The following is a 13166-nucleotide window of genomic DNA, read 5'->3' as shown; positions in this document are numbered from 1 at the left end:
GACCTTGTCCACTTGGAGTGAGTGTGTTTCTGTATTTTTTTGTGTGTGCGTCAGAGCCGTGTCGCCGCTGGATCATGGCGGAGTCGATAAGAAAACGCACCCGTGTGACACAACAGATTAGCGGTGCCTGATCTCAGCCAAGAAAAAGACAGCGAGAGGATTCGGGAGGAACGGCTGTTGGCTTCTGCCGCTCTAATTCTTGCTGACAAAAAAATTCCCCTGTACCGCCTTTAAAGTTCGACTTTCATTATTAATAATTATTCTCCAGATGGCTGTCTTTGAGAAGGAAGGAAGGAAGGAAGGAATGTTCTTTTAAACACAATGTTTACGCCTTCAAGGGAATAAAAGATGAGAATTCCATTTTAAGCAGAGGCAGCAAAGGGAATGCTTGAGTGCATTTCCTCAAAAACAAAAAAAATTCTCTTCTCAGAAGTCGATTTGGCATCCCGTTGCTGAAATGTGCATCAAGAAACAACGTGATGGCCTCTAACAATGCAATCTTACTTTTTCTTCACACAAAAGAGGGAAGAGCAATTGTAATCGGCAATCTGCGACTGAGGATGATGTTGCCCTCTGGGTGAGGCAGATGTTCCCTCGCCTTAGCAAAAAAAACCCCAAAAGGACTCCATTGTAAAAAAAAAAAAACATCATCACGGATCCAATTGGTTTAAAAACATCAATGGGGTGATTTACTGTGCATGTTTTTAAAATTGCATCATGTTTTTTGAAGAGATGGCAGAGCTAGGAGGGTTTTCTTTTTCCTTTGGGGAGTTGTGCAAGGATATCTCAGAGGACTGCAAAAATAATAATAGTAATAATAACAATAACAATAAAATAATAATAGTAATAATAATAATAATAACACTTGCACTTATTAAGATAAAAACAAAACATCTTACAGCTGGTGTGACGGACAATTTCAGGATGTAAACACAAATAAAAATTTGTGTGAAACAAGAATACCTTGTTTTTTTCACGACATGAATAATTCAGCACAATTACAGATTGCATGGATGTGAAGATGATGTCAAATGACACCTTAGGATGAACTTCAGTATGCTTTATTTTCAGCTATGATTAATATTCACTGTCGTTGGGGATCATTCAGGAAGCGAGATGGAGGAGGAGGAGGAGGCACACACCGCTGCTGACATAAGTGACAGCGCTGAAAAACGTGGCTTTAGCATTAACGGCGGGGAGCCTGGGTGACCTGTTGCTATGCCCTGTGGGAACTGAGGAAGGGAGGTGGATCGATAGCGACTCATTCTGTCCACCTTGACACACAGGCGCTGTCACTAGCCGGCGGATTGATCATTTGTCTTGGAAATATGCCGTCAGGCTTTGGGTGGGTGGGTGGATGGACGGCAGGCAGCCTGCAACGCCAGGCTTGCGTCATCTCCAGATGGCAGCCACAACTACCGGGGTGTGTCTGTGTGTGTGTGTGTTCATTTGTGTGTCCCTGTGTGTGTGTTGCCATCTCTAAGCCTCGCTCCCTACACCTTTGCAGCCATGGCAACGTGGAGGAACATAAGGGGTGGGGTTTGTCACCGACCAACTTGGATGTCCTTTTAAGCACCTTAATAGATGTTCATCTCCCGCTAACAGCGGTGGGCCGGATTTTCAATTCAAGTCATTTTCCGCACTGCTTTCAAATGTGAAGAAAGGGCCGTTCGCTTTCTTTTCGGCCAAAACAAATGTCAGCAAGCCAGCCGGCCGGCCGACTGGCCGGCGCACAGCGGGCGGAGCCTGGTAAAGGCTTGAGCAATTCATCAAATTCAATTCTAGGTGAATGCAATTTTCAAATTGCAAAGCCAGCAAATTGGGGGAAAATAACAAAAAACTGCTTTATTTCACTCCATTATGCCCAGATTCCCACTTTGCGCTCACTTTGTATTTAGATCAGAGTCGAATCGTTCGATTCCGATGCCCCTTGAGCCGCACGATTTGTAATTCAACCAACGACAACACTGCAGAGCCCAAACAGGCATCGGGGGAGACATCACCCGGCACGTTGTCGAGCACTTCTCAACAAGCATCGGGGCTTGATCTTTTGTAGTTGTTGTTTTTATCGAGGCCAACGTGCATATAATGTGTCACCTGAAGACACGGAATGCTTGATTTGTTCCGTCTCAAGTCCCAAATCCTCACAGGCGGAGACATTGAGCAGCTGCGGGATTTGACAGTAAAAGGTAGCAAGCAGCGTGAAATTTAAGCAAAGTTAAATTGGAGGATGGCAGCTGATGGCTTCCAGCCATGAGAAGATAACCTGAAAGATGTTGAAAGCGCAACAAAATATTTGGCTGCCAGATGAAAAGCCGCGTAAACTCGCCTTCTCAAATCTTGCTCAGGGAAAAGATGGCACCTCGTCACGAGTCACACTTGCTGAAAATCTGAAATCACAATTAGGAGCCTTAAGAGAGGCCTGGAGGGATGAAGTTATCCTTCCTGACAGCTGAGCTGTCATACACCCAAATACGCTTCTGCTGTCACTGCTTTGGAAAGGATACTGTAGTTGTAATATCGCCATTCACCACTAGATGGCAGACAAGACTGAGTTGTTGATTTGATGCTGTCTGGTCACACGCACGTATAGAATATTTATCAGCCTTTGGGGGATATTTTATAGGCTTTAATTATTTGTTTTTTTTCAATGAAACTCAAATTTTGGTCATTCTTGTGCCAGGCCGATCCCAATCGCTCACAAATAGCGAGTAAATAAATAATGATAATATATAATAATAATAAATATAGTAAATACCTTGGTTTATCTTTGAGTTTAAGTCTACACTTTTTTTTTTCAACGTTAGCAACACTGAGCAACCTTTGCCTCATTACATGTCCAGTCGTCATGGTAACGCACCCGCAGCGAAAAAGCCTTCGATTTGGACCACAATGCGATCAATGGATGTTAATTGTGCGCTAATGCTTTCCCCCTTCCATGTGTACTTTGATGGAACGACATGGAAGTCATTCTATGAAACCACCTCGGAACTGTTTTAAATTGCTAAAAAACATACTTCACATGCTACCAACGTGTTAAAAAAAAACAGTAAGTGAAATGTTTGTAAGTGTGGAGCACAGCCCTGTCACATCCCCGCTATTTAAATGTCACCATGTTCCACCTTTCCGCACACAACAATCAATCACATGCAGGCTGCTATTTCCGGGGAAAAGAAAGAGAAAAGTGAAAAGAACTGCCGCTGAGCCCCCCCCCCCCCCACAGCTTTGTGACGCCAATCAGCTGCCCATCACTGCTGCTCACACGCAGCGCACACTTAATCAATGAATGCTACAACACAAAGACCAATAAAGCAGGTTTAAAAATATGCAGGTGTTCAACTCAAGCTAAACAAAACTAACAACAACAGCAAACTTTGAGCACAGGATGCGATCTGGGTTTTTATGGGTCGCCGAGTGGGTTCAAGTAATTTCATGCTCTAGCACTACTCCATTTAGGGGGCAAAGGTGAACTCAAGGTTAACGCGGCATCGCCAAACAGCGCCACGGCGCAACCAACACTGAGGTCAATTGTTGGGATTTCTTTGCAATGACGCGCCTCATTAAACAGGCGCTGCAGGAAGCCGACCGACGCGGTGTTGACGGCCAGCGCCGGCTCTCTGCCAGACATCAATAATGCAGAGGAATATCTGCGCCTTGGCGGCCATTTTGAGGATGAATCAGGAGAACAGCCAAGCCCCGGCCCATCAAGAGCTTTTTCCACGGTCTTGATGCAACCTGTTGGTGCCAAGGAATCAAAGTGCTTGGATTGGATTTTTTTTCCATTCAAGCTGGAGAAGGTGCTTATAAAATGCGGAGGTGGGACAACAAAGTCAGATTAGCACAATAATTATCTGCGAGCAGGATGATCACAGACACGCTCAAATTCACAACATGGAGCTCACAGTCACATTCAGAAGTAGAAAAGAGATTTTCAATTTTTCCACAATGATGGACATTATGACATTATTTGTCTTACACCAGCAGGCAGGAATTTGAAACCATAACAGTCCATTTATCGTCCTGTGGGTCAGGTCACCAATAGAGATTTCTAAGCCTGCTGCTTCTCTTTCACGGGCCACTTGGAACAAATGAATTAGTCATCTAACACATGCAGGTCAGTGTGACTGTGTTTGCTCATTGCTGCTAATGAATTAAAGCGTGCCAGCAAAAGGCATTAACTATGCAAAGCTGTCATGCTGCCAAAGGAAGCAGACTTACTTAACCCTTTTGTTGCCTTGAGACAGAAATAGAGAACAGTGTTGTCTTATCCAGGTTCAAATATACCCCGTGCAAGCTAAGCTGTGACGTGACCTAAATCTTAGCACAACACCATCTAAGGTAGGGCCGATGGGGATTTTTGGGAGAAAAAAAAAAAAAAAACTCCCCACTGAGGAACTCTCACTTAAAGCTCATTTAACATTTAATCTGACATCCAATTAAGGTAATATTGTTTTAAAAAAAACAACTATACAAGCACAAGAAACAGTAGATCCATCCACTAGTCCATGCTAAGATGGTTTGTACAAAGAATAAACTTTTCCACTAAAATGTCATGCTTGAGTTCCACTGACAAAGCAGCATTCACAATTCAAAATCACAATTTATATTCAGCCAGGAGAGAAGCATAGATTCAAACCCAGAACATTTGGCTGTGAGGCAGATGTTCAAAAATGAGGTTACCTGCTCTTTATGCCACCACACATACATTTGTCAAAAGAACAAGTTCAATTAAGCACAGCCATGTGTTGCATTGCTGCATCGTAGCTTTTCAACTGCCATCGCCTCTGAGAGGGAGGAAAAAGCTGCCTGCAAGCAGCCTGCCTGCCAAAACTCTCATCATGCATCTCTGCAAACAACACTACCACTCAAAAGTGGTGAAGAAAACAAATAGAATGAAAACTTGCAAATTCTGAAGAGCAACCTATAGAAAAATAGCCTGCAACGCGAGTCTGAAGTACGCTCCACTCACAGAGCCCGACTTGTAAGTTCCATCAAATCTTACATCCTCGTCGTCCCGCGTGCATTTCCTGCGGCACTGGATATGCAGCAGCCTCGCATCCAGCGGGGGCTGGGTCCCGGGGGTCTTGCTCTCCTCGTCCACCGGCTGGGTGCCGAGCAGGCGGCTGGCCTCGGGTGGCTGGGGGAAGGAATTGGCGGTGTTGATCTTGCCGGAGAATCTCTGGTACAAGGAAGCCATGATGCGAGCGAGGGCACAAGCGTCAACAGCGCGGACGATTCCCGCGGAACCGTAATGTGTGTGTGCGTGCAATCTCGGCACGACTGTTCTCCTCAGCTTTTGTCCAAGAGCCTGCGCGTCCTTGTCCTCGTCTGCATGCACACCACGTTGCTTTTCTCCTCTCCCCTCCCTTTCCGCGTCCACGATGTCATTTGCCAGGCAGGGAGGCAAGAGACGGAGCGAAGGCGCACACTTTGCAAAATGAAGGGGGGAGGAAAAGGGTCCACGAAGATGTCGAGCAAGGACCCACGCACGCACGCACGCACAGAGGCTGCCTGCCGCACCACACACGCGTTGCGTGTCAAGTGGTCCGCAATGAAGCAGCGACCACGCAGAACTCGTTCCCTCAAATCACCTTTGTTTAAAAAAAATAAAAATCATTGATTGCATTTTCTTTCATGGGTATTTGCGTGTTTGTTTTTTCAGGTGGTATTATATTTTCGCCCAACTATTTGGTTGCGTGGTCCCCAAACGGAGCTTGAGTGCCTCTCTGTGGCACTCTGCTTTAGGACACTAAGATCTTCATTTGTACAAAGGCTAGAAAGTGTGGGGGAAACGCTTTATGGAGCTCACTCTTATATCGAGCTGATCTCTTCCTCTCTGAACATCTGCACTTTTCCATCTCGTGTCTCCCGGCTGAAGTCATTTGGAGTCCACGAGTGAACGTATCTCACACACTTCATTGGAGATGATTTCACGGCTGACGGAGCAGCTCCAATTCCGACGAGGTATACGACTTCAAATCTGTCGTTCTGTCGAGTATGTGTTGGAGCTATCTCGATGCATCTGTGCAAAATGGGTCATTTTCACAGGAGTGGTGGTCGTTCAAAGCTGGGATATATCGTAATGTCTATCAGAACCTCCTGTCGAGTCTCGCTGCTCACCATCCTCATTCATCTGTCATAAGAAATACGGTGTGCAAAAGTTCTTTCAAAAGTTGAACGTTTCATTTTCTGAATTGCTCTACCACAAAGGCTCTTGTGGGTCCTCGTCGTCATCTGTCTCACCACTTCATAAACAATTTTGCTGGGTCAGCACGCCCTCGGGAAATACCGATCCTCGGAATACCCATGGAAGCTTCACAGATAGATGGTGACACAGACGTTCAACTTTTTACCTGCCTGGTGTTGCTGTACTAAAGCATACGAGCCAGTGCATTTAAAAAGGGCGGTTTGCGCCATCATGGGCGTGAACACAACGACCGCATTCGTCACCAATCTTCGCCACCCTAAGCAGGAATAGGAAGCAGCGAGTCGGTTTGTGGACAGACAACGTAAGTGGATTCCCTCAAGAAATAAAGAATGAGCCATTGGTGATATGTAGGTAGCCCCGCCCATTGTCACTCACCAATGATGCTTGCAAAAATAGAGCCCACAATTCGAGATTCTTTATAAAACCCAACAGACAGCTCCAAAGTAAAAAAGTTCCAAGATAAAAACTTTCTCCGACACACTGCGACAACCTGATTTACTTTTGTTTTGGCACGTTAGCAACCGAGCGACGAGACAATTTAGGCACAGATGTTGTTGTACACCGGAGGGAAATCACTTCCCTCGACGACGGATGACACGGAATAATGCCAAGAAGACAAGTTTGCTTGCTTGGAAAACTTGTGAACAGAAATATCTCAACACCTTCACTGGAATGACAATTTTAGCCGATTTCATCGTTATTGCGCAAACTATGGTCAGATAACGCATGGCTAAAAGAACAACACATTTAGACAAACACCCAAATATGTGTTTGCAAACACCATCAGTTTGCTTCACACAAACAAACACACACCAATTGACACAAATTAATTGGGCAGAAGGTGGGGAGAAAATCAACAAAAAAACAAGATCAGTCCATCAAACGTTTGGAGAGGGTGCATTAATACCTCATTTCCTCCCAACATCACCCCGCTCGATAAGAAAATGGATTTCTTTTGGTTATAGCCATAATTACATTTTCAAGCATTGGCTGTGCGACACCGGTTGAACACTAATGATGTCCCAGGATGCCAAGTGAAGTCAAGCGCAGCAACATGCTTCCTTATTTATGACTTATCATCCTGCCGCTTGCGTGTGCACGCGTGTGCACGTGCGTCTACATCTGCTGTTGTGAACAATGCAATCATTTTTGAGCTGCCATCAAGCGGACAGTCATGGAATGCAATGAAGATAGTTTACTTCCCTTCTCTCCTTCAAATGATCATAAATGACACTACTGATAGGAAAATGAGTGGAACTTCTGGATGAGGGGTTCTCAAATTGAGGAGCGAGGACCCTGAGAGGGGTCCTGCAAGTCACATGACTCAAGTCCTGATTTGCTGGGAGACAAAAGGCAGATGTCACTTGGTATTCATTTATTGTAAGTGAAGGATTTCTTTTCTCTAAAAAATGTTTATCAGATTTAGTTTCTTCCGTCAAAATCGACATTTAAAAAAAAAATGGCATTATGGGTTAGTTATGTTTAATCGGTGTGAAGATTATGAATTAAAGGGTCCTAGAAAAAAAATTCAATTGCTGTTTTAGACCTTTGTTTGTGGTACTTGGAGGATGACACAATAGACCAAGTGTGCCAAGAAATATTTTCCCAATATTGCACTCCAGCAGCGTCCCTACAAAAATCACAATTACAGCAAATAACTTTTTTGGCTGACATTGTTATCAGTAATTCTGTGCGGCATATGTGGCAGAAGCATAAGAAATTCATTGGAGTGGTTGAAAAAAAAAAGAACCTAATGTGAAAATATTGGTCTGCAGAGGACATAATCAGTGGCCAGCACTCCTTTTCTTCCTCCTCTTTTGCTATCATGTACAGCCAGCAGCTAGCTGCCCCACCAGCCCGCCACATCAATCCCTCAACCCCCCCCCCCCCCACACACACACACACACACTCACCCACCCCAAAATCCGTGCAATGCATGCTCAAGTAGCCCTTACCCGTCTGGAGGTGATGCCGATGTCTACATTCAGCTGTGTGGCAATGAAAACGGACATGGTCTGCTACACTTGAGCGTTGAGAACTTTCCCTTCACCTTTAATGAGGGAGGGGGTGTGACCTCGGGTGGGGGGGAACCCAAACAAGCAGGTGTCTTCCTTTTGCAGCGTGAATGGGAAGGCACCTCCGCAAAGGAATGAGCGTGGCGTTATATTTAAGACGCAGAAGTGTGTGTGTGTGTGTGTGGTTCTTCTCGCTTCGGGTGCTTCTGACGCCTCTCCTCTTCCTTGCCCTTGGTCCCACACTGCCTCGAAGCCTCCCCCCCCCCCCCTACTAGGCTCGCTCACATGAAGACTTGACTCAGTTGGATGAGGTAACTCAATTAGAGACTAGCGATGCCAATGTGACCGACGCTTTTATACTTTCCAGTGTGTGTGTATGTGTGTGTGTGTGTTGTTTTACATCCAGAACTATAAAATAGGGGCCAATATTTGCTTTATTTTTGGGGTCCTTTAAATGAAGTCATCCGGTGGCGCCACAAAGGTAAAATAAAGTTCATCTTTGCATGCGCTCCGCAGGAGACAAGCTTCTATCGGCGAGACTAATTGCTCTACAGCAAGTGAAGAGCGGAATAAAAAAAAAAAAAAAGGCCTTTGAGTTGAAACCAGACGTAGCGCTGGTAACAGCGGGCAGGCAGCCCGTACAATTAACAAGCTGATTTTGTGCCATGACATTTCCCCGCGGTCCTTTAAACAAAGCCCACCAACATGAGATTTGGTCACATTTACCATCCTGACATATACTTGCATGATTACGAGCGCCGATAGCTCACAGTAAGTCAGCGAGTGTAATTAGTACAAAAGGTCACTATTGCCACGCATGCCATTTCTGCCTGATGGGAAAGACGTGATGCACAATGAGCCTTGAATTTCGTTCGCTACTTATCTACAGCGATGCTCGGCTTGATCGTGTTCTAATTTCCCCCATTTGTCGCTTGCTGATTTGGCACACACACACACAAAAAAAAGATGTGTTGAATGAACATGTTATGAAAATGAGATGCTCAAAAAGCATCAATGGCACATATAAAACTGTATTCATTGATTGTATTATTCAACACAATTATGTTTAGTAGAGGTGAGATCAATAAGTGATTTTGTGTGAGGAGTTGACAAGAACTAATCAGAACAAAGACAGTTTGTGACCGGCAAAAAAAAATCAACCAATTTACGACCCAGCCAAATATGCTTATTTATACATAATGAAGGCAAAAGATTGAATTTTAGAGGTTACACCGTGCTCTGTTTGCAATTGAGCTGAAATAAAAAATGAAAGATGATTTTTCAGGGGATATCAAAAACCACAATTGGAATAATGCATGAGACGATCATGAATACATGCACATAGTGGGACGAGTTTCAGACGTGCATTGGTTCCACTGTCGGACTCCACTTTCTGTCCCCCTCGGTGCCACTAAAACCTTTCAGTGTCCTTCAAACCGCCGCGCACCTCCCTTGCCGAAACGACTCGACGGCCAGAAGCGTTCTCCGCCAGCACATCTCCCCTGAGGGGGCCAAAGTTCCCCCGCCTTGCTGCACTTGGTATGCGTCTCGGCCCGCCGAAGCAGCTCGGCTTTGAGGCCAAGGTGCAGCGAACGTGTCCAAGACACGCTTGAGAAATCAAAAAAAAAAAAAGCCGTCATAGCCCGAAGCGGCGTTACGTGCAGTCGTGAGATACGGCTTTTATCTGTAGCTGTGTTTAGCGCAGGCGGGGCGCTTTCAGCTAACGTGTCACAGGTGGTAGCTACGAACAAAGCCCGCCAGACCGGAGGGGGGATTCTCGGCGACGCGCCCGCCTCCCTATTGCTCAAAAAGATGCTTCCCATCTACGGGGGAGGCCTCCCCAGAGAGGCCAAGAGTGGCAGTTAGCACAGACAAATGACCCATGTCTCCAGTTGCATAGCGGTCCCTTCCTAGCAGGGCTCACCTCCCGTGTGTCCAAATTTCATTTGAATGAACAATGTGCCATTGTGTGCCACAGTTTTATCGCTCTAAGTACGCTCATTGGCAAGAATAAACAGATGCTATCAAGCCGCGCATGAATTGAATATAGTGTGTGTTTGCAGGCGGGTGTGCACATATCAGGAAATTGAAAGTCATTTTGAAAACGCTAATGAGAGCGGCGAGTAGCAATACAAACATTTTAAACAGGCCATTCAATGGCGGGCTGGTGAAAAACACACAGCTTGCTACATGAATACACAATGTATTTCAAAGACTTTTCTTCCATCCTGGCTGCATACAAATTGTGTTGTCTAAAGTTTATCTGTTCACTTTGACTTTTGAGCTCGCTTCAAGTGGCGTCATGAAACAGTGTTCGTTTACTAGCTTATGTACCGATAGCTGCGGCGCCGCTGGAGTGCGTGAACACCTGCCGAGTGTGAATGAAACAAATGAACAACAAATGAAGAAACAAATGGAATATTGTGTTATCTGCCTGAAATCCAGTCCTTCTATAGTTGACCAAATTTGGGTGCCACAATTCAGTTCGTTTACATTTTAAAAGGTGTTGCCGTGTTTGTGAAGATTAGCATGCTAACAGCGTTACCTTTTAGCTTCTGTTAACAGATACATTTTCCGATGTTTGCTCGTCAACATGAGCCTATAGCCCAGGATCTTTTATTGTGAGGTAAATGAAATCAAAACACGAGGAGACCACGAGGCCACCGAATAAATCAACGTGCCTTAACAAATGAATAGTTCTCAATGTTGTTCATTTGCAATTAATAATATTGCCTCGGATGCTGCAAAGAAGACATCACCAATATCCATGAAACTTTGCTAAGGGATGCGCCACTGGCTAATACAACAAAAAGGTGAGAAGACAGCAACCTTTTTGTTGTTTTCAAAGAACATTAAAGCAGTACAAAACAGCACAAAATATCTTTTGATTGCAAAGTATTTAGCCCGCTGGCACTTTTAGGCTCAGATTTCCTGGGCACGAGCTATCGGGGAAAAAAACATAAAAGTTAAACTCCCACATCTCGTCTACTTTGGATATAGTGCGCCACATTTGTATGATGGCGGGGAAGAGAATCCACTTGGGGAACATTTCCACAGCAACGCATCAAGAAAGGCGTCATCACAGCAGAGGCGGCGGCAACATCTTATGAAAGCAACAAAATCTGCAACATAGCAGCTCACCATCTAACATCTAAGCGAAGCTTTGCACAATCACGTCTGTCACTCCAAATGTCCTTTTTTTTTTGCCCTCTAAAAATGACAAAGGCTTCCAGCTCCAGTTCCATCATATTTAATTCCTCTGTGAATTTGACTAAACTTTAATAAGCTCAATTTGAAAGCCAACATTGTGGTTACAGTGTCGCAGATGACTAATGGCTCCAGCAGAGGGCAAAATAACACAACGCTCGGATGCATCTAAATAAGAGCAGTTGGCATTTCGGACCAAAGACCACCATGGCACCACCCAAATGAACTCCACTTGGCTATATGACAGCAAATGGTGTGAAATCAAAGTCAGCCGAGAGAGTCTTCCACATCCCCTACGAGCGAGGATAAGAAGTAGAAAATTGATTGATGGATTTTTTTTGAACGCATAACTGAGTATGAACTCAGGATAACTTGGAGGAAGGTATGAAGTCAAAGCAATTTGTACGCCGACATGCCCTCGGGATGCAGACTGGCTTGCGATGATTTAACTTCAACAAAGAAAAGAGCTTCATGCGCCGACGCATTTACTTTTTCCCTCTTTATTGAAGCCAACAATTGATGTGTCTGTCTGAGTAATTCAAGTGAACTTTGGGTCTTTCTTGGAAGCGGCATTGTGGGAGTGCTATTACTGGGCCGTGACGACATGAAAGAAAAGAACGCAGTTCATATTTTTCCACTGAGGGGAGAAATCTGTTCATCTTAAGTAGGCCTTACACAATCTAGCAGATGCACACAAGCAACCTTTGTGACAACTTGATCAATTAGGACAAAGACGTAAGGATAGCTCATTAGCGATACATTTAAGTCATAAATTGGCTGTATTAATTGGATGTCCACAAAGCATTTTGAACTCATTTTTCCACTTCATCCAGCCATCCATTTTCTATATGGACATTAAGCATCCATCACGAGGGCCACGGATGACCAAGGTGCACCCCGGACTGGCCACAAACAAACAAACTGGGCACTTTTGATGAAATTATGGGCCACAATATGGTTTCGTCAGAGGAAAGAGGATTCATCTTATGCCCAGGAAAACTTCTATTGTGAATCTTGATCAAATCTAGAAAACGTTAAAGCCAGGGCAGAGGAGGAAACTACCAAAACTGATCCAGCCTTGGCTGTCGTTCCACATGAGGAGAACATGACAGGAGAGCAGCATCTTGCACATTTATTATGCTTTAACGAGTCACAAAACACAAGACATTACCTTTTCCCCCTTGATGGATGTCCGCCGGTAGTTGCTCGCACCCGCAGACGAGTTCATCTTCCCGCGGAGTGTGTAAGTGAACAACCGAAGGCAACTTGTCCCCCTTGCACGTTGTGTGCAAGCACAGTAGGAATGTTACCGTTCCGCCTTCTGCAATCACACTCACACATGCACGGGCTGAATGGACGCGCTTCCTCCCTTCTTCGAAGTGGATGCAAGTTGTAAACGCCGCAATGGGATTTGATGAAATGCTGCACACCTGTAGCGCTCGATATCGCTTCTGCAGATACTCAACGCGCTGCTGCTGTTTCTCCTCTCCCCTCCCTCTCTCTCTCTCTCTCTCTCTCTCTCTCTCTCTCGCTCTCTCGCTCTCTCGCTCTCTCTCTCTCTCCCTCTCTCTTTTTGAATAACCACTGCGGAATGGCTCGAGAAATTTCATTCAATTAAGGAGTTAGAAACAGTCACTATTGCTGTGTGGGGCTTTTGTTATACTTGAAAAGAAAACCTAAAGGCATCCGAGGCTGGTGCCACAAATGGAACAAGTTGCATACAGTGAATTGCGAAT

General features: G+C 45.0%; 1 protein-coding gene across 1 annotated transcript in view; it reads right to left on the bottom strand.

Annotated features, from left to right (window-relative positions):
* Window positions 1-12868, bottom strand: part of dpp6b (dipeptidyl-peptidase 6b) — a 35589-nt gene extending 22721 nt beyond the window's left edge. Inside the window, exon 1 of the mRNA XM_085929551.1 lies at window positions 12602-12868. Within this exon, the coding sequence (XP_085785677.1) occupies window positions 12602-12658 (57 nt within the window). The 5' untranslated portion in view covers window positions 12659-12868. The remainder of the gene's footprint in view (window positions 1-12601) is intronic.
* Between the last annotated feature and the right edge of the window lie 298 nt (window positions 12869-13166).

Source organism: Syngnathus leptorhynchus, chromosome 14, assembly GCF_054491065.1.
Source record: "Syngnathus leptorhynchus isolate UIUO chromosome 14, UIUO_Slep, whole genome shotgun sequence".
Taxonomy (NCBI): Eukaryota; Metazoa; Chordata; class Actinopteri; order Syngnathiformes; family Syngnathidae; genus Syngnathus; species Syngnathus leptorhynchus.
The sequence above is the reverse complement of the archived record's forward strand: the minus strand, read 5'-3'. Positions and strand labels throughout refer to the sequence as shown.